The sequence below is a fragment of the Oncorhynchus gorbuscha genome, linkage group LG15 (assembly GCF_021184085.1).
Source record: "Oncorhynchus gorbuscha isolate QuinsamMale2020 ecotype Even-year linkage group LG15, OgorEven_v1.0, whole genome shotgun sequence".
NCBI lineage: Eukaryota > Metazoa > Chordata > Actinopteri > Salmoniformes > Salmonidae > Oncorhynchus > Oncorhynchus gorbuscha.
Genome location: NC_060187.1, coordinates 84,553,861 through 84,575,670, shown reverse-complemented (window position 1 = coordinate 84,575,670; position 21,810 = coordinate 84,553,861). Strand labels below are relative to the sequence as shown.

At 45.5% G+C, this 21,810-nt stretch overlaps 2 protein-coding genes across 2 annotated transcripts in view; both read right to left on the bottom strand.

Annotated features, from left to right (window-relative positions):
- Nucleotides 1–7,399, bottom strand: part of LOC123998301 (cadherin-17-like) — a 32,557-nt gene extending 25,158 nt beyond the window's left edge. The window contains exon 1 of the mRNA XM_046303392.1: nt 7,313–7,399. The gene's annotated coding sequence lies outside the window, so the exon portion shown is untranslated. The remainder of the gene's footprint in view (nt 1–7,312) is intronic.
- A 2,354-nt stretch (nt 7,400–9,753) lies between these two features.
- On the bottom strand, nt 9,754–13,815 carry gem (GTP binding protein overexpressed in skeletal muscle). The gene is made up of 4 exons (XM_046302274.1): nt 13,082–13,815; nt 12,755–12,831; nt 12,398–12,602; nt 9,754–10,496 (listed from the first exon to the last, which is right to left on the bottom strand). The coding sequence occupies exons 1-4, from the start codon at nt 13,431–13,433 to the stop codon at nt 10,213–10,215; spliced, it is 918 nt and encodes a 305-aa protein (XP_046158230.1). The 5' UTR covers nt 13,434–13,815; the 3' UTR covers nt 9,754–10,212.
- Between the last annotated feature and the right edge of the window lie 7,995 nt (nt 13,816–21,810).

The following is a 21,810-nucleotide window of genomic DNA, read 5'->3' as shown; positions in this document are numbered from 1 at the left end:
CCTCTCAAGCTCTGTTAGGTTGGATGGGGAGTGTCACTACACAGCTATTTTCAGGTCTCTCCAGAGAAGTTCAATCGGGTTCAAGTCCTCTGGCTCTGGCTGGGCCACTCAAGGACATTCAGAGACTTGTCCTGAAGCCACTCCTGCATTGTGTTGCCTATGTGCTCAGGGTTGTTGTCCTGTTGGAAGGTGAACCTTCGCCCCAGTCTGAGGTCCTGAAAGCTCTGGAGCAGGTTTTCATCAAGGATCTCTCTGTCCTTTGCTCCATTCATCTTTGCCTCGATCCTGACTAGTCTCCCAGTCCCTGCCGCTGATAAACATCCCCACAGCATGATGCTGCCACCACCAAGCTTGACCGTAGGGATTGTGCCAGGTTTCCTCCAGACATGACGCTTGGCATTTAGGCCAAATCTAGGTTTCATCAGACCAGATAATCTTGTTTCTCATGGTCTGAGAGTCCTTTAGGTGCCTTTTGGCAAACTCCAAGCGGGATGTCATGTGCCTTTAACTGAAGAGTGGCATCTGCTTGGCCACTCTACCATAAAGGCCTGATTGGTGGAGTGCTGCAGAGATGGTTGTCCTTCTGGACATTACTCCCATCTCCACAGAGGACCTCCAGAGCACTGCGAGAGTGACAATCGGATTCTTGGTCACCTCCCTGACCAAGGCCCTTCTCCCCCGAATGCTCAGTTTGGCTAGGTGACCAGCTCTAGGAAGAGTCTTTGTGGTTCTAAACTTCTTCCATTTAAGAACGATGGAGGCCACTGTGTTATTGGGGACCTTCAATGCTGCAGACATTTTTTGGTACCCTTCCCCAGATCTGTGCCTCGGCACAATTCTGACTCAGAGCTCTACGGTCATTTCTTTCGAACTCATGGCTTGGTTTTTGCTCTGACATGCACTGTCAACTGTGGGAACTTTTATAGACAGGTGTGTGCCTTTCCAAATCAGGTCAAATCAATGTAATTTACCACAGGTAGAAACATCTCAAAGATGGTCAATGGAAACAGGATGCTTAAATTCGAGTCTCATAGAAAAGGGTCTGGAATGCTTATGTAAATAAGGTATTTCTGTTTTGAATTTCTTTATACATGTGCAAACATTTCTAAAAAACTGTTTTTGTCATTATGGGGTATTGTGTGTAGATTGATGAGGAAAAACATTTCTTTAATCTATTTTAGAATAAGGCTGTAACGTAACAACATGTGGAAAAGTCAATGAGTCTGAATACTTTCCGAAGGCCCTGTCTATATACAGTTGAAGTCGGAAGTTTACATACACTTAGGTTGGAGTCATTAAAACTATTTTTTCAACCACTCCACAAACAAACTATAGTGACACAAGTTTACAGACAGAATATTTCACTTATAATTCATTGTATCACAATTCCAGTTGGTCAGAAATTCACACAGACTAAGTTGACTGTGCCTTTAAATAGTTTGGAACATTCCTGAAAATGATGTCATGGCTTTAGAAGCTTCTGATAGGCTAATTGACATAATGACATAAGTCAATTGGAGGTGTACCTGTGGATGTATTTCAAGGCCTACCTTCAAACTCGGTGCCTCTTTGCTTGACATCATGGGGAAATGAAAAGAAATCCGCCAAGACCTCAGAAAAAAAATTGCAGACCTCCACAAGTCTGGTTCATCCTTGGGAGCAATTTCCATATGCCTGAAGTTACCACATTCATCTGTACAACCAATAGTACGCAAGTATGAACACCATGGGACCACACAGCCGTCATACCGCTCAGGAAGGACGCGTTCTGTCTCCTAGAGATTAACGTACTTTGGTGCAAATCAATCCCAGCACAACAGCAAAGGACCTTGTGAAGATACTGGAGGAAACAGGTACGAACGTATCTATATCCACTTTAAAACGAGTCATATATTGACATAACCTGAAAGGCCGCTCAGCAAGGAACGGCCATAAAAAAGCCAGACTACGGTTTGCAACTGCACATGGGGACAAAGATCATACTTTTTGGAGAAAGGTCCTCTGGTCTGCTGAAACAAAAATGGAACTGTTTGGCCATAATGACCATCGTTATGTTTGGAGGAAAAAGGGGGAGGTTTGCAAGCCGAAGAACACCATCCAAACAGTGAAGCACGGGGGTGGCAGCATCATGTTGTGGGGGTGCTTTGCTGCAGGAGGGACTGGTGCACTTCACAAAATAGATGGCATCATGAGGGAAGAAAATTATGTGGCTATATTGAAGCAACATCTCAAGACATCAGTAAGGAAGTTAAAGCTTGGACGCAAATGGGTCTCCCAAATGGACAATGACCCCAAGCATACTTCCAAAGTTGTGGCAACATGGCTTAAGGACAACAAAGTCAAGGTATTGGAGTGGCCATCACAAAACCCTGACCTCAATCCCATAGAAAATGTGTGGGCAGAACTGAAAAGCGTGTGCAAGCAAGGAGGCCTACAAACCTGACTCAGTTACACCAGCTCTGTCAGGATGAATGGGCCAAAATTCACCCAACTTATTGTGGGAAGCTTGTGGAAGGCTACCCAAAATGTTTGACCCAAGTTAAACAATTTAAAGGCAATGCTACCAAATACTAATTGAGTGTATGTAAACTTCTGACCCACTGGGAATGTGATGAAAGAAATAAAAGCTGAAATAAATAATTCTCTCTACTATTATTCTGACATTTCACAAATTTTAAATAAAGTGGTGATCTTAACTGACCTAAGACAGGGACTTTTTACTAGGATTAAATGCCAGGAATTGTGAAAAACTGAGTTTAAATGTATTTGGCTAAGGTGTATGTAAACCTCCGACTTGAACTGTATATATACAACAGAGTCCCTGCCCATCTTTCGAAAACATCTGAAAGCCCACCACAAAAAAGGCATTTCTCTTTCTCCACTAGCACAGACTTTTCTGATACATACTTTGTTGAGGGAAAATGTACCTGATACCATTGTGATGTGTTGTTGTCTCACCTAGCTACAGTGTCTTAAGATGAACGCACTTATTGTAAGTCATTCTGAATAATAGAGTCTGCTAAATGACTAACACGTCTCCATGACAGGTTACAGGACATTCTGTTATGTGCACATCTCCATTTCAGGCTACAGGATGTACACGTCTCCATGACAGGCTACAGGACATTCTGTTATGTACACGTCTTCATGACAGGCTACAGGACATTCTGTTATGTACACGTCTCCATGACAGGCTACAGGACATTCTGTTATGTACACGTATCCATGACAGGCTACAGGACATTCTGTTATGTACACGTCTCCATGACAGGCTACAGGACATTCTGTTATGTACACGTCTCCATGACAGGCTACAGGACATTCTGTTATGTACACGTCTTCATGACAGGCTACAGGACATTCTGTTATGTACACGTCTCCATGACAGGCTACAGGACATTCTGTTATGTACACGTCTCCATGACAGGCTACAGGACATTCTGTTATGTACACGTCTCCATGACAGGCTACAGGACATTCTGTTATGTACACGTCTCCATGACAGGCTACAGGACATTCTGTTATGTACACGTCTCCATGACAGGCTACAGGACATTCTGTTATGTACACGTCTCCATGACAGGCTACAGGACATTCTGTTATGTACACGTCTCCATGACAGGCTACAGGACATTCTGTTATGTACACGTCTCCATGGCAGGCTACAGGACATTCTGTTATGTACACGTCTCCATGACAGGCTACAGGACATTCTGTTATGTACACGTCTCCATGACAGGCTACAGGACATTCTGTTATGTACACGTCTTCATGACAGGCTACAGGACATTCTGTTATGTACACGTCTTCATGACAGGCTACAGGACATTCTGTTATGTACAACGACAACAGAGTAGATATATTATACCTCAACAGGATGTGCATCTGTACTGTGTGTTTTACCTGTTTCTCTGTCTGTGTCAGTGTGTTTTACCTGTTTCTCTGTCTGTGTCAGTGTGTTTTACCTGTTTCTCTGTCTGTGTCAGTGTGTCCAGTACATGTGAGTCTATAGTGTGTCCAGTACATGAGTCTATAGTGTGTCCAGTACATGTGAGTCTATAGTGTGTCCAGTACATGTGAGTCTATAGTGTGTCCAGTACATGTGAGTCTATAGTGTGTCCAGTACGAGTGAGTCTATAGTGTGTCCAGTACATGTGAGTCTATAGTGTGTCCAGTACTTGTGAGTCTATAGTGTGCCCAGTACTTGTGAGTCTATAGTGTGTCCAGTACATGAGTCTATAGTGTGTCCAGTACATGTGAGTCTATAGTGTGTCCAGTACTTGTGAGTCTATAGTGTGTCCAGTACTTGTGAGTCTATAGTGTGTCCAGTACATGAGTCTATAGTGTGTCCAGTACATGTGAGTCTATAGTGTGTCCAGTACTTGTGAGTCTATAGTGTGTCCAGTACTTGTGAGTCTATAGTGTGTCCAGTACATGAGTCTATAGTGTGTCCAGTACATGTGAGTCTATAGTGTGTCCAGTACATGTGAGTCTATAGTGTGTCCAGTACAAGTGAGTCTATAGTGTGTCCAGAACACGTGAGTCTATAGTGTGTCCAGTACATGTGAGTCTATAGTGTGTCCAGTACATGTGAGTCTATAGTGTGTCCAGTACTTGTGAGTCTATAGTGTGTCCAGTACTTGTGAGTCTATAGTGTGTCCAGTACATGTGAGTCTATAGTGTGTCCAGTACATGTGAGTCTATAGTGTGTCCAGTACATGTGAGTCTATAGTGTGTCCAGTACAAGTGAGTCTATAGTGTGTCCAGTACACGTGAGTCTATAGTGTGTCCAGTACACATGGTACACATGAGTCTATAGTGTGTCCAGTACATGTGAGTCTATAGAGTGTCCAGTACATGTGAGTCTATAGTGTGTCCAGTACATGTGAGTCTATAGTGTGTCCAGTACATGAGTCTATAGTGTGTCCAGTACATGTGAGTCTATAGTGTGTCCAGTACGAGTGAGTCTATTGTGTGTCCAGTACATGTGAGTCTATAGTGTGTCCAGTACATGTGAGTCTATAGTGTGTCCAGTACATGTGAGTCTACAGTGTGTCCAGTACATGTGAGTCTATTGTGTGTCCAGTACATGTGAGTCTATAGTGTGTCCAGTACATGTGAGTCTATAGTGTGTCCAGTACATGTGAGTCTATAGTGTGTCCAGTACATGTGAGTCTATAGTGTGTCCAGTACATGTGAGTCTATAGTGTGTCCAGGACATGTGAGTCTATAGTGTGTCCAGTACATGTGAGTCTATAGTGTGTCCAGTACATGTGAGTCTATAGTGTGTCCAGTACATGTGAGTCTATAGTGTGTCCAGTACATGTGAGTCTATAGTGTGTCCAGTACATGTGAGTCTACAGTGTGTCCAGTACATGTGAGTCTATAGTGTGTCCAGTACATGTGAGTCTATAGTGTGTCCAGTACATGTGAGTCTATAGTGTGTCCAGTACAAGTGAGTCTATAGTGTGTCCAGTACACGTGAGTCTATAGTGTGTCCAGTACACATGGTACACATGAGTCTATAGTGTGTCCAGTACATGTGAGTCTATAGAGTGTCCAGTACATGTGAGTCTATAGTGTGTCCAGTACATGTGAGTCTATAGTGTGTCCAGTACATGAGTCTATAGTGTGTCCAGTACATGTGAGTCTATAGTGTGTCCAGTACAAGTGAGTCTATAGTGTGTCCAGTACATGTGAGTCTATAGTGTGTCCAGTACATGTGAGTCTATAGTGTGTCCAGTACATGTGAGTCTACAGTGTGTCCAGTACATGTGAGTCTATTGTGTGTCCAGTACATGTGAGTCTATAGTGTGTCCAGTACATGTGAGTCTATAGTGTGTCCAGTACATGTGAGTCTATAGTGTGTCCAGTACATGTGAGTCTATAGTGTGTCCAGTACATGTGAGTCTATAGTGTGTCCAGGACATGTGAGTCTATAGTGTGTCCAGTACATGTGAGTCTATAGTGTGTCCAGTACATGTGAGTCTATAGTGTGTCCAGTACATGTGAGTCTATAGTGTGTCCAGTACATGTGAGTCTATAGTGTGTCCAGTACATGTGAGTCTACAGTGTGTCCAGTACATGTGAGTCTATTGTGTGTCCAGTACATGTGAGTCTATAGTGTGTCCAGTACATGTGAGTCTATAGTGTGTCCAGTACATGTGAGTCTATAGTGTGTCCAGTACATGTGAGTCTATAGTGTGTCCAGTACGTGTGAGTCTATGTGTATGACCAGTCTTGCAGAGGGCAGAGAGAGGTGATAGGGGGACATTAAGAGTGTGAATGTGACTTTGAGGCTTGCCGCTGCAGATGACCTTTGCTTCGCTCACAGCACGATAGGCTCCACCTGACACTCTTTTCACTTCCCCTACCTCAGATGGCTGCTGAGGGGAGGATGACTCATAGTAATGGCTGGAATGGAGTGAATGGTATCAAACACATAGAAACCATGTGTTTAACGTGTTCGATACCATTCCCTTTATTCCATGCCAGCCATTACTATGAGCCTGTCCTCCCCTACTAAGGTTCCACCAGCCGCCTGCGGTGCTTACATAGAACTTCCATTACCTGTCTCACTATCTACCTACTGCTATGACCTTTCCTACGACCTTCTCCTAAAACACAAATTGTCTTCCGTTAGTCACCTGTTACATCTCTCTCCCGCTGGCTCTCTGCACTCTCTGTGTCACCAGGAGTTCTGTCCCTGCTGACTGGCTGACTGACACACGCCAGAATCGCCAGAACTAATCATGCTCAACACATGGGGATCAGAACACAGCAAACCAGCACTTCCAGACAAGCACCAAATGGAGGACTAAAGGAAACACACTACTCTGACATGTTGGGACATGTCTCCTTTATAAAAACAGATGAATCTCAACCTGCAGAATGCATTTTTCTAACTTTGTGTGAGGCCTGATGTAGGCCTGTCTCTAGAAGGCCGACACTGAGTGACCTTTAGTGTCTTTCTGCCCCCAAGACCAGACCAAACCAGACCAGACTGATCAAACCCAGGCCCCTGTGTCTGACCCAGAAACCAGAGCCCAGAGGCCACAGTGGCCCCAGGACAATGGTGCTCAATAACAGACTTCAAGATGCCATATATACACACAGGCCCTGGCAAAGTCAAGTCAAGATCACAACACACTCCCCTAATGGAAAATGCTCAATATTAAACACGCATATAGAAAACAGAAGTAACCAATATATAGATACAGGCTTCAACTCAACATTCATGACAGAAAAAGACAGAGAAAGAGAGAGAGAGAAAGATATAGGGATAGAAAGAGTGAGAGAGGAAGAGACATACCTTACTTAAGAGTTCCTGTTTCACTCCTTCGACTGTAGTGTGATCACTACTGCCCCATCCAGCCTGGTCAAACGTTAACTCAGCAATACTTTATTGAACCTATTCATTGTCTAATCTCCCCGCCCCTACAACAGGCCGAGCCAATAGAGAAACAGGGGGACAGGAGAAGTGAGTGTAACTAAGGGGTGTAATAAATTAATATAACATTATTATAGTATAATATAACATGATCGTCACAGAATGGCAACCATGAACAGGACACAGGAACCAAAGTACTGTAGGTTGTAATGTATGTATGAATATTCAGTGCTAAGCCCCTATTAGAGTTCTTACTGTTACTACAAGCTAAAGGCTCATCTCTGTAGAACCATACAACTGGCTACTGGACTCATCACCGCACAGTCAAAACCAGCCGGCAGACTGAACAATCTGTAAGGGTGGAGGTGGGGATTACAAAGGACTGGAAAAGATTCTCATTCAAAGCAGACTTTAACCTTTAACTTTATGAACTGCTTCCTGTCTGGGAATGTCTAGTAGTAAGCTGTTTAGAGGAGCTTAGCTGAAACACAGATATGACTGCTTCCTTTCTGAGAATGTCTACTAGTAAGCTGTTTAGAGGAGCTTAGCTGAGACACAGATATGACTGCTTCCTTTCTGAGAATGTCTAGTAGTAAGCTGTTTAGAGGAGCTTAGCTGAAACACAGATATGACTGCTTCCTGTCTGAGAATGTCTAGTAGTAAGCTGTTTAGAAGAGCTTAGCTGAGACACAGATATGACTGCTTCCTGTCTGAGAATGTCTAGTAGTAAGCTGTTTAGAGGAGCTTAGCTGAGACACAGATATGACTGCTTCCTGTCTGAGAATGTCTAGTAGTAAGCTGTTTAGAGGAGCTTAGCTGAGACACAGATATGACTGCTTCCTGTCTGAGAATGTCTAGTAGTAAGCTGTTTAGAGGAGCTTAGCTGAGACACAGATATGACTGCTTCTCACACAGACACACACCTCTGATAGGTCCCCTGTAATAATGAACTGATACAGTGTGCTGATTGGTGGAATAAGGAACTGTACCCCAAATAGTCAGACAGGCCAGGTGACCTGGTTATATTTACAGAAGCTGACTTGGTGTTGTGCACTTAGCATCACAAGAAGATTCAAAAGGCTCCAGGCTGCAGCACCTCCGGCCGTGATTGGGAGTCGCACAGGGCGGAGCACAATTGACCCAGCGTCATCTGGGTTTGGCCGGGGTAGGCCGTCATTGTAAATAAGAATTTGTTCTTAACTGACTTGCCTAGTTAAATAAAGGTAAAATAAAAATATATATATAAAAGTTCAAAACCACTGGTCTAAACTAAAGGTACCATGTGGTTAGTTGAGAATTACCCAAATGTATAACCACAAACCCATATCTCTGTAGTTCTCTGTCCCTCCATGAAAGATTGGTCAGTAATAGTGCTGCCATCCTGCAAACCCTTCAATGATGATGATGATGAGGACGAAGGTATTCATCTCCCTGCTGACTTGTTCAGTAGGTGATCCATAATCGATAATTATCTACTTTGATCAATCAGTGTTAAAGTACTGAAACAAGATTAGGATATCAACCTAATCTACCTTTTCTCTGAGATAAGGAACGCAAATACACACGCATGCACACATACACGTACACCAGGGGAATAGCCAGAAATTAATTTGTGGATAGGCCTACATTTTTTTGTTTTTGCTCAATCTAAATGGGTGGACCTGGCAGGGCCTGTCTCCCCAGTGAATGGGCCTGTGTCCACCCGAGCCCACCCATGCCTATGCCCCTGACACACACACACAGATAGACAAACACAATTGAATCAGACTTCTATCTAACCACTTCCTGGTTCTTGACTCCTCCTCCAGGATGTTACCTTGACAACTCACTCACTTCTCACAATCTGAGATGCCACTGTACAAGACACATCTGTGTGTCCAGTTCCCCTTCATGAATTGAAGGAGTGTTTCTAAAGGCAGCCCTCTCCAGTCAGTCTTTAATCCAGACATGGCTCTCTCATTCCCACTCTGGCTGAAGGTAGCCGAATTATCCCTCTCTCACACACGCTACTGCCCTGGCCCCAATCCCAGGTCTCTAGGGGGTCAGTGCCAATCATCCTGGTGGGAACACACACCCACCTACACACACACCCACCTACACACACACCCACCTACACACACACACACACACACACACACACACACACACACACACACACACACACACACACACACACACACACACACACACACACACACACACACACACACACACACACACACACACACACACACACACACACACACACATTACCTCTGAGGGGAGGATAACTGCTCTGTGTCACCTGCTGAGTCATGTTCCAATAGCATGTTTGTGTGTGTGATGTTATTGGAGTCAAGCAAGACAAAGACAAGTGAACATTATGACATTTTAAAGAAAAGATGGATTTTATTCCACTGCTAAACAAAACCAACGGAAAATATCCACACACAGCAAAACATACACAAGATGAGCAGTGCAGATTGTCAGTTATCTCAATCGGACAGATAGGACTATGTACAAAACCACGGACATACAAACACCTTGTTATCAGGCTTCAAATTGTCCGGATAACCTAGTTAAAGCACTTGGGAGAGAGAACAAGAGATGATAGAGGAGAGAGTCTCAGTGAGGGATCCTAAAAGGATTAGAGATCACTAATTATCTAGCACCTCTCTCTTTTACTTTTTCAATCACTCTATCGGCTGAGATTGTCAGAACACTGCATGTCCATTGGTTGATTCTCCAGACCGTCACAGAGGCTGGCGAATGGGGCGACAGTTTTGAGGGGTCAGTCTAATGTAGACTGCAGTAGGGGTGGGGTTGTGTGTGTGTCCTGGGTCTTAGAGCACTGAAAGGTCATGGCAGGATTTGGACTTCAGGCGGAATGCGACGTTGGCATTGTTCTTGGCCACCATCTTGTCCAGGAAGCGTTTGGCCTTTTTGGGTATGCTGTCGCGGCGTGTGTGTGAGTGTGTGTGTCTGCGGCGGTCGTTGTTCTCCTTGGTGTCTCTGCGTAGTCGTAGCTGCTGTACAATGCCATGGAAGGCTGGCCAGACATTGTGTTGCATCGCTGCTGACGTCTCGATGAACTTACAGTCAAACACTGCAGCACACGCACGGCCCTCTGGAGGGAGAAACAGTCACACATAGTCAGATAGCTGCTGAGAAACTCATAAACACACCATCAAACACCATAGCTCCTCCACAGCCCTCTGTAACATACAGTTGAAGTCGGAAGTTTGCATACACCTTAGCCAAATGCATTTCAACTCAGTTTTTCACAATTCCTGACATTTAATCCTAGTAAAAATTCCCTGTCTTAGGTCAGTTAGGATCACCACTTTATTTTAAAAATGTGAAATGTCAGAATATTAGTAGACAGAATTATTTATTTTAGTTTTTATTTATTTTATCAAATTCCAAGTGGGTCAGAAGTTTACATACACTCAATTAGTATTTGGTAGCATTGCCTTTAAATTGTTTAACTTGGGTCAAACGTTTTGGGTAGCCTTCCACAAGCTTCCCAAAATAAGTTGGGTGAATTTTGGCCCATTCCTCCTGACAGAGCTGGTGTAACTGAGTCAGGTTTGTAGGCCTCCTTGCTCGCACACGCTTTTTCAGTTCTGCCCACACATTTTCTATAGGATTGAGGTCAGGGTTTTGTGATGGCCACTCCAATACCTTGACTTTGTTGTCCTTAAGCCATTTTGCCACATCTTTGGAAGTATGCTTGGGGTCATTGTCCATTTGGGAGAACCATTTGCGACCAAGCTTTAACTTCCTTACTGATGTCTTGAGATGTTGCTTCAATATGTCCACATAATATTCTTCCCGCATGATGCCATCTATTTTGTGAAGTGCACCAGTCCCTCCTGCAGCAAAGCACCCCCACAACATGATGCTGCCACCCCCGTGCTTCACGGTTGGGATGGTGTTCTTCGGCTTGCAAGCCTCCCCTTTAACCTTCAAAACATAACAATGGTCATTATGGCCAAACAGTTCTATTTTTGTTTCATCAGACCAGAGTACATTTCTCCAAAAAGTACGATCTTTGTCCCCATGTGCAGTTGCAAACCATAGTCTGGCTTTTTATGGGGGTTTTGGAGCAGTGGCTTCTTCCTTGCTGAGCAGCCTTTCGCGTTATGTCAATATAGGAATTGTTTTACTGTGGATATAGAAACTTTTGTACCTGTTTCCTCCAGCATCTTCACAACGTCCTTTGCTGTTGTTCTGGGATTGATTTGCACTTTTCGCACCAAAGTATGTTCATCTCTAGGAGACAGAACGTATCTCCTTCCTGAGCGGTATGACGGCTGCCTGGTCCCATGGTGTTTATACTTGCGTACTATTGTTTGTACAGATGAACGTGGTACCTTCAGGTGTTTGGAAATTGCTCCCAAGGATGAACCAGACTTGTGGAGGTCTACAATTTGTTTCTGAGGTCTTGGCTGATTTCTTTTGATTTTCCCTTGTTGTCAAGCAAAGAGGCACTGAGTTTGAAGGTAGGCCTTGAAATACATCCACAGGTAACCTCCAATTGACTCAAATTATGTCAATCAGAAGCTTCTAAAGCCATGACATCATTTTCTGGAATGTTCCAAGCTGTTGAAAGGCACATTCAACATTCAACATTGTGTATGTAAACTTCTGACCCACTGAAATTGTGATACAGTGAATTATAAGTGAAATAATTTGTCTGTAAATAATTGTTGGAAAAATTACTCGTGTCATGCACAAAGTAGATGTCCTAGCCGACAAGACATTTGTGGAGTGGTTGAAAAACAAGTTTTAATGACTCCAACCTAAGTGTATGTGAACTTCTGACATCAACTGTATACACATGTGCACGCATGCAAACACACACACACACACACACACACACACACACACACACACACACACACACACACACACACACACACACACACACACACACACACACACACACACACACACACACACACACACACACACACACACACACACACACACACACACACACCAAACCTGTGCCTCTAATCTCACCGTTAACTGACACCTCTCTGCGGCGGACCAAGTCACACTTGTTTCCCACCAGGATGATTGGCGTGTGGTGGGCAGGGCGGTGTTGGCGGAGGGATATACGTAGCTCTGAGGCTTGCAGGAAGGAGGACCGGTCAGTTATAGAGTAGACCAGCAGGTACGCATCACCTGTCTGTATACACTGGTCCTGAGATGACCCTCCCTCATCCTGAAGGGAACACAAATAGAGACTACGTTAGAGCTGTGATATGTAAACAAACTGTTAGAGTATGGCTAAAACACACACACAGCAAGACAGAGTTGTGACTAGGCCTACAGACTAGAGTTTCATCAAGTAACCACTAGAAGTTTCACTCTTACCTCTGAGTCCCAGTTGTCCACTAGAGTGACTGTGGCTTTCTCTCCATCCACTGTGATGGTCTGCTCACACACCTCATCTGAAGAACAAACCAATCACTGTGTTAAGAACCACATTTACAACCAACATTTATATTCATACAATTAGTATTGTTCAAGCATCTTACTTTTATATTGATGTAATATGGATGCGTAAAAAGGAGGCCAAGTGGATGTTTCCCTATGTGCCCATTACGCACAGCATTAAATACATCCATCACAAAGTCATAATACTGACCTACCCTATAAAGCATATTTTCCTTATTATCAAGCGCATTGTAATTCATTCACCTCCATAGAGCTCGCACTCGTCACTGTCCATGCTGTCCGCCGCTCCAGCGAAGATGCTGGCAATCGCGGTTTTACCGACCCCTCTGGCGCCCAGCAGCACCACGCGAAAAGGTCTCGAGCTGCCGCCGGTATTCCGGGTAGACCCAGTGGAGATGACGGAGTCTGTGGAGTCTAAAGAGGCCCAGCTGTCGCGGCTCCCATCCGATTCCCCGGCGGAGTTCGTACAGGATTTGGAGCGGGACATGCACGCTGGAGACGCGAGGCTGTCTGATAGGTGGCTCCCGGAATCACTGATGCTCCTCCGGAGTTGGTGCTGCAGCCGCAGACTGTGTCGTCGCATACTCAACAGCATGATGATAAGATAATACAATAAGTCAAACTAATTAAAACTCGCCCTTTAAAAATAAAGGTGCGCTGAAAAAAACACCACTGGACTGGACTATAAAACAAATAATGGAACAGATGAGAACCTCCAAAGTATCCTCAGAAAGTAAAATAAATCCTACAAGTCCATAATTGAGTGAAATGGATGAAGACTGGATACAACCGAATGTCCAAACTCAGGAATATGAGGTCATCAAGAGCTACGAGCAAATGTCAGAAGTTGTCCCACATCAGTGGAAGTCAAGCATTAGTGCAGGTAGACAATTAAATCCTCGAGATGGGAAAGAAAGAGGCTGTTTGGTTGTTGAGGTCTCTGAACATTGTGAGCGCGTGTAATCCCGTAAATTGGTCTCTCTCTAATGTTATAATGGGATTTCTTCCGCGGCGAGATTTATATAAAGAAGGGCTCAGCGCGAGATAAGGTTTCCTTGACGTCAAGTCTGTGTCCCCTCCCTCACCCTTGTGCGTTCTTACGGCTCGGGACCAGTGGTGTTGAGGGGGTCTGCCCCCCCCCCCCCCCCCACCCAGAGGCAGCAGTGGATAAGTGGAGATGTGTGTTTCCACATGTGTAGGCTACTGTATCCCTGCCAATGTTTCTGGTACTGTAGATGCTGAAACAGGTTCAAAAGCAAAAACAGGTTTATAGAAATGTTTTTAAATGTATTAAAAAAAACGTAAACGTTCAATTTACGTAAGTATTCAGACCTTTACTCAGTACTTTACTCAGTACTTTACTCAGTACTTTACTCAGACCTTTACTTAGTACTTTACTCAGTACTTTACTCAGTACTTTACTCAGTACTTTACTCAGACCTTTACTCAGACCTTTACTCAGTACTTTACTCAGTACTTTACTCAGTACTTTACTCAGTACTTTACTCATTACTTTACTCAGACCTTTACTCAGACCTTTACTCAGTACTTTACTCAGTACTTTACTCAGTACTTTGCTGAAGCACCTTTGGCAGTGATTACAGCCTTGAGTCTTGGGTATGACACCACAAGCTTGGCACACCTATATTTGGGGAGTTTCTCCCATTCTTCTCTGCAGCTCTGTCAGGTTGGATGGGGAGTGTCGCTGCACAGCTATTTTCAGGTCTCTCCAGAGATGTTAGATCGGGTTCAAGTCCGTGCTCTGGCTGTACCACTCAAGGACATTCAGAGACTTGTCCTAAAGCCACTCATGCGTTTTCTTGGCTGTATGCTTAGCGTCGTTGTCCTGTTGGAAGGTGAACATTAACCCCCAATCTGAGGTCCTGAGCGATCTGCAGCAGGTTTCTTAAAGGATCTCTCTGTACTTTGCTCCGTTCATCGTTGCCTCGATCCTGACTAGTCCTCCAGTCCCTGTCGCTGAAAAACATTCCCACAGCATGATGCTGTCACCACCATGCTTCACCATAGGGATGGTGCCAGGTTTCCTCCAGACGTGACGCTTGGCATTCAGGCCAAAGAATTCAATCTTGGTTTCATCAGACCAGATAATCTTGTTTCTCATGGTCTGAGAGTCCTTTTGATGCCTTTTGGCAAACTAAAAGCATGCTGTCATGTGCCTTTTACTGAGGCTTCCATCTGGCCACTCTACCATAAAGGCCTGAGAGATGGCTGTCCCTCTGGAAGGTTCTCCTATCTCCACAGAGGAACGATGGAGCTCTGTCGGAGTGACTTTGGGGTTCTTGGTCATCTCCCTGACCAAGGCCCTTCTCCCCCAATTGTTCAGTTTGTCCAGGTGGCCAGCTCTAGGAAGAGTCCAAACTTCTTCCATTTAGGAATGATGGAGGCCACTGTGTTCTTGGGGACCTTCAATGCTGTCTAGGAGCTCTACAGACAATATCTTCAACCTCTTGACTTAGTTTTTGATATGACATGCACTGTCAACTGTGGGACCAGAAAAGGCACAGCTCTGTGCCTTTCCAAGTCATGTTCAATCAATTGAATTTACCCCAGGTGGACTCAAGTCAAGTTGTAGAAACATCTCAAGGATGAACAATGGAAACAGGATGCACCTGAGCTCAAATTTGAGACTCATAGCAAATGGTATTTCTGTTTTTTATTTTGAATAAAGTTGCAAACATTTCTAAAAAACTGTTTTTACTGGTCATTATGGGGTACTGTGTGTAGCCTGATGAGGTAAAAACATGATTTAATCCACTTTAGAATAAGGCTGAAATGTAACAAAATGTGGGAAAAGTCAAGGGGTCTGAACACTTTCCAAATGCACTGTAGCTTGTCTAACTAACAAGCCTGCTGGCAAGGTTGGTAGACTTTAGAAAAGAAAGACATTACTAAACGTAATGAACAAGACACACATTCCTTTTAATCTTTTACCCAGATTTTAGCAGAGAATCAATTGTTTCTTTAGTGCCCCTTTTCCTACCTAACAAACTAAAATAATGACAGTGATAAGTCCCCACAATCACACCTCCACATACACATATCCACTCACACACACTTTCACAATCCAGGCACCAGACAAGAGTCCTGTCATCCACACTTATACTATTCACATTATTGGGCCATGTTTCATTTCACATGTGTATAAGGTGCAGTAGTCCAGGGTTTCCCAACCCCCCCCCCCCCCATTCAAATAACCAACTCATCATCAAGCTTTGATTATTTGAGTCAGCGTGTGGACCTAGTTTGGGAAACCATGCAGTAGTCCAAACGGTTGTCACATCCCCAGGTCTCCTCAGGTAACAGCATGAAGGTTGGTTGGCTCACAACCTCTATCACTGATCCTACCACTGTAATCTGGAGCTGTTCTAACTTGGGGTCAGGATCAATCAGATTCACCTGAGGACAGCCAGACCGACAGGCAGGCAGAGAGCAAAGATGAGGAGCGCTCACACACACACACTGCTGTAGACAATGAAGGATGGGGCTGAGTTTCAAACCTATGCCTGTTCACCGAATGTAGGAAGGACCCGCCTGGATGTTACAACAGGTATAATGGGCTGGTCTGACCTAGTGCATACTACGTCAGACATTCATAGCGTTATGTCATAAGCCCAGCAGATGCAGCAGACCCCGGGTGCTTGGCCCTGTACACTTGGTCCCTCAGTCCTGCCCTGTACACTCTCATGTCCACTGCTGTGGTATCAGGTCCTGGTCAGAGAGGAGAGGCTGCTGTGGTATCGGGTCCTGGTCAGAGAGGAGAGGCTGCTGTGGTATCGGGTCCTGGTCAGAGAGGAGAGGCTGCTGTTTATTAAATCCTGCTGATCTCAGCTGATCTCATCGGCTGGACCGATGGCTGAGAGGACAATAAATCCCTGTTAAGTGCTAAAACACCATCAGGGTGTGTGTGTGTGTGTTTGTGGGGGGAGGGGGGTAGCTGCTGTTGGAGTCCTTGCTGTTCAGCTTCTGAGACAGCAGAGGACCAAGGTAGGACTGCAAGTCTTGTTCTTGAACTTGGACCAAAACAACAACTCTCCTCTCACAGTACCACTTCTCTGCCTGCGTGACAACAGGCGTGCCCCCCCCCTCCAGAGTCAGAGCAGCCGGTCCAGTCAGAGTCAGAGCAGCCGGTCCAGTCAGTCAGAGCAGTCGGTCCAGTCAGAGTCAGAGCAGCCGGTCCAGTCAGAGTCAGAGCAGCCGGTCCAGTCAGTCAGAGCAGCCGGTCCAGTCAGAGTCAGAGCAGCCGGTCCAGTCAGTCAGAGCAGCCGGTCCAGTCAGAGTCAGAGCAGCCGGTCCAGTCAGAGTCAGAGCAGCCGGTCCAGTCAGTCAGAGCAGCCGGTCCAGTCAGTCAGAGCAGCCGGTCCAGTCAGTCAGAGCAGCCGGTCCAGTCAGAGTCAGAGCAGCCGGTCCAGTCAGAGTCAGAGCAGCCGGTCCAGTCAGAGTCAGAGCAGCCGGTCCAGTCAGAGTCAGAGGAGCCAGTCCAGTCAGTCAGAACAGCCGGTCCAGTCAGAGTCAGAGCAGCCGATCCAGTCAGTCAGAGTCAGAGCAGCCGGTCCAGTCAGAGTCAGAGCAGCCGGTCCAGTCAGTCAGTCAGAGCAGCCAATCCAGTCCCAAACATGTCCTTTCCTCATCTGCTGCTAATGCTTGTTGTTTGCTATTAATATACTTTTGATGAATAGACACAACAGTAAAACGGTGAGTCTTTGGGCCCTGGATTAAAGCCTAGTGAATGGATGTGCACTAATACACTATTGCAGTGACCGATAAGGTTCATACCACATCTCTATTCATACCTTCTTCAACAATAAGCCTGGACTCACACACAGTCTACTTGTCTGTGAGTTTGTGTGTGTGTCCTTGTGTGTGCGTGTTAGACACACAGGAGCGTTTCTAACATCTTTCCATTAGTGTGTGTCATGTCCTCTCAACAAAGATCACTGTCTGGATAGAAAGTGACTGTTTGACTCTCTTGTCTGCTGGACACGTGAAAAACAACATGGTCTATAGAACCCACAATGCACTGTGTCTGAGGCGAGATGCGTCTCACAGCACCATGACGTGTTCTAAGCGGGAGTGCGAGGCTGAATGCGATCATGAGTTACATAGAGATGGTTGCTATGGTGATGCCATTTTGCAAAGAACTCAAAGTAGTACTTTAACTGTCTCTTCTCTCTGTATGGACGCAGATGTAGAGGAAGTGGTTTGGGAAACTGCGTTTGTATGATGAGTCATCTTGTCTGTGCCATGAAGACTTGAATCTCATGCATATACCGATACGGTCAAATATACATTTTTTTACATTTAAGTCATTTAGCAGACGCTCTTATCCAGAGCGATTTACAAATTGGTGCGTTCACCTTATGACATCCAGTGGAGCAGCCACTTTACAATAGTGCATCTAAATCTTTTAAGGGGGGGGGGGTGAGAAGGATTACTTTATCCTATCCTAGGTATTCCATAAAGAGGTGGGGTTTCAGGTGTCTCCGGATGGTGGTGTTATTGGCAACCTTGTACATTACAATGGAGTGCAATAGGACAGAATGTTTTGTTTTCTCTTTCAAAACTGCTTGAATGGCTATTTTTACCCAGTACGCACCTGTAACTTACCACAGGTGAGATAAACTACACTTGTCGAGTATCACTTGCCTCGAATCAAAGAAATGAGAATTTGTAATAATGCATTAAAAAAAAATGTTTTTTACTTTGAAGTGACAAATCTCAATTTCAGTTTAGATTATTATAATTGTTTAGGTCCTGTGAAATTGTTAATCAAACAATTACATGTGTGAACACCGAACGTTTTCAATGTCAACTGATTTTTGATGAAATTATAAATTGTCTAAAAGTTCCATTATATTTAGGCTTTAGCTCTGTAGGCTAATGGCCTTGAGGCTCGGGGATGAACCCAGTTCAATATGTAACAGTTTTCTTCCTGGGAAGGAGAGGCGGACCAAAACGCAGCGTGGTTATAGTTCATTGTTCTTTAATAAGAGACATTTACATTTACATTTAAGTCATTTAGCAGACGCTCTTATCCAGAGCGACTTACACTTAACATGAACAAACTACAAAACAATAAATGTGAAAACCGAAAAACAGTCCTATCTGGTGCATAGACACAAAGACAAGAAACAACCACCCACAAATTCCATCACAAAACAGGCTACCTAAATATGGTTCCCAATCAGAGACAATGACTAACACCTGCCTCTGATTGAGAACCATATCAGGCCAAACATAGAAATAGACAAACCAGACACACAACATAGAATGCCCACCCAGCTCACGTCCTGACCACCACTAAAACAAGGAAAACACAAAAGAACTATGGTCAGAACATGACAGTAACCCCCCTCCAAGGTGCTTACTCCGACCGCACAACCTAAACCTATAGGGGAGGGTCTGGGTGGGTAGCTGTCCGCGGTGGCGGCTCTGGCGCTGGACGTGGACCCCACTCCATCATTGTCTTAGTCCACCTCCTTAGCGTCCTTTGAGTGGCAACCTTCGCCACCGACCTTGGCCTAGGAACCCTAACAGAGGGCCCCACTGGACTGAGGGGCAGCTCCGGACTGAGGGTCAGCTCGGGACTGAGGGGTAGCTCAGGACTGAGAGGTAGCTCAGGACTGAGAGATAGCTCAGGCTGGTTGACGGCTCTGGCAGCTTCTGGCCGAATGGCGGCTCTGGCGGATCCTGGCCGACTGGCGCCTCTGGCGGATCCTGGTCGACTGGCGGCTCTGGCGGATCCTGGCCGACTGGCGGCTCTGGCGGATCCTGGAGGATCTGGAGGATCCTGGTCGACTGGCGGCTCCATGCTGACTGGCGGCTCTGGCGGCTCCATGCTGACTGGCGGCTCTGGACAGACGGGAGACTCTGGCGGCTCTGAACAGATGGGAGACTCTGGCGGCTCTGGACAGACGGGAGACTCTGGCGGCTCTGGACAGACGGGAGACTCTGGCGGCTCTGGACAGACGGGAGACTCTGGTGCCTCTGGACAGACGGGAGACTCTGGCGGCTCTGGACAGACGGGAGACTCTGGCGGCTCTGGACAGACGGGAGACTCTGGCGGCTCTGGACAGACGGGAGACTCTGGCGGCTCTGGACAGACGGGAGACTCTAGTGGCTCTGGACAGACGAGAGACTTTTTGGGGCTGACTCTCGGGCTTCCATCCACGCCGCCATGCTGCCTCCTCATACAGCTTTCTGTAAAAAAAACGAAAAACAGTCCTATCTGGTGCATAGACACAAAGACAAGAAACAACCACCCACAAATCCCCACACAAAACAGGCTACCTAAATATGGTTCCCAATCAGAGACAATGACTAACACCTGCCTCTGATTGAGAACCATATCAGGCCAAACATAGAAATAGAAACCAGACACACAACATAGAATGCCCACCCAGCTCACGTCCTGACCAACACAAGGAAAACACAAAAGAACTATGGTCAGAACGTGACACAATAATACCAAGTGGGTCAGACCTACAGTACTTCCTCTGTCAATAGTCTGGGCCTTTATGTCATAGGAGGTAGAGAAATTGCCCTGTAACTAAGCGCAGGCTTACTGGTTCAAGGTCCACTCCAGCAGTTTCCCCTATATCACTACACTAAAAGGGATAGCTGAATGCAATTCAGACCGAGTTATTACACAACCAGCCTAGCTGACAAACACAGGGTGTGGGCCTGATCACTTGTGTTGTGTAATAATTATAATAATCGTGTTTCCGTTGAGGACAGGGCATGTCAGACAAACTCCATTCAATCTGCCATACAAATCAACACACAATGCCACACATACACAAACACAGACTAAATCATCTGAAACCAGGACAGTGGACACACCCTGATCCACAAGTCCCACGCAGCTGCTTGGTGCTGCAGCAGACAAAGGACACACATATGCAGAAAAAACGAGCCAATTACGACACACACACACACCAAAGGACACACAATTCAAATGGGCAGACCTCTAGCAGCAGGAGATAAGAGGCTCCATCACTACCAGTAGTAACTACAGTACTGAGGCCCCATCTCCACCAGTAGTAATGACAGTACTGAGGCTCTCCATCTCTACCAGTAGTAACTACAGTACTGAGGCTCCATCTCTACCAGTAGTAACTACAGTACTGAGGCTCTCCATCTCTACCAGTAGTTACTACAGTACTGAGGCTCTCCATCTCTACCAGTAGTAACTACAGTACTGAGGCTCCATCTCTACCAGTAGTAACTACAGTACTGAGGCTCCATCTCTACCAGTAGTAACTACAGTACTGAGGCCCCATCTCTACCAGTAGTAACTACAGTACTGAGGCCCCATCTCCACCAGTAGTAATGACAGTACTGAGGCTCTCCATCTCTACCAGTAGTAACTACAGTACTGAGGCTCCATCTCTACCAGTAGTAACTACAGTACTGAGGCTCTCCATCTCTACCAGTAGTTACTACAGTACTGAGGCTCTCCATCTCTACCAGTAGTAACTACAGTACTGAGGCTCTCCATCTCTACCAGTAGTAACTACAGTACTGAGGCTCCATCTCTACCAGTAGTAACTACAGTACTGAGGCTCTCCATCTCTACCAGTAGTAACTACAGTACTGAGGCTCTCCATCTCTACCAGTAGTAACTACAGTACTGAGGCTCCATCTCTACCAGTAGTAACTACAGTACTGAGGCTCTCCATCTCTACCAGTAGTAACTACAGTACTGAGGCTCCATCTCTACCAGTAGTAACTACAGTACTGAGGCTCCATCTCTACCAGTAGTAACTACAGTACTGAGGCCCCATCTCTACCAGTAGTAACTACAGTACTGAGGCTCTCCATCTCTACCAGTAGTTACTACAGTACTGAGGCTCTCCATCTCTACCAGTAGTAACTACAGTACTGAGGCCCCATCTCTACCAGTAGTAACTACAGTACTGAGGCTGGCTCTCCCAGGGTGATGGCGTGTGTAC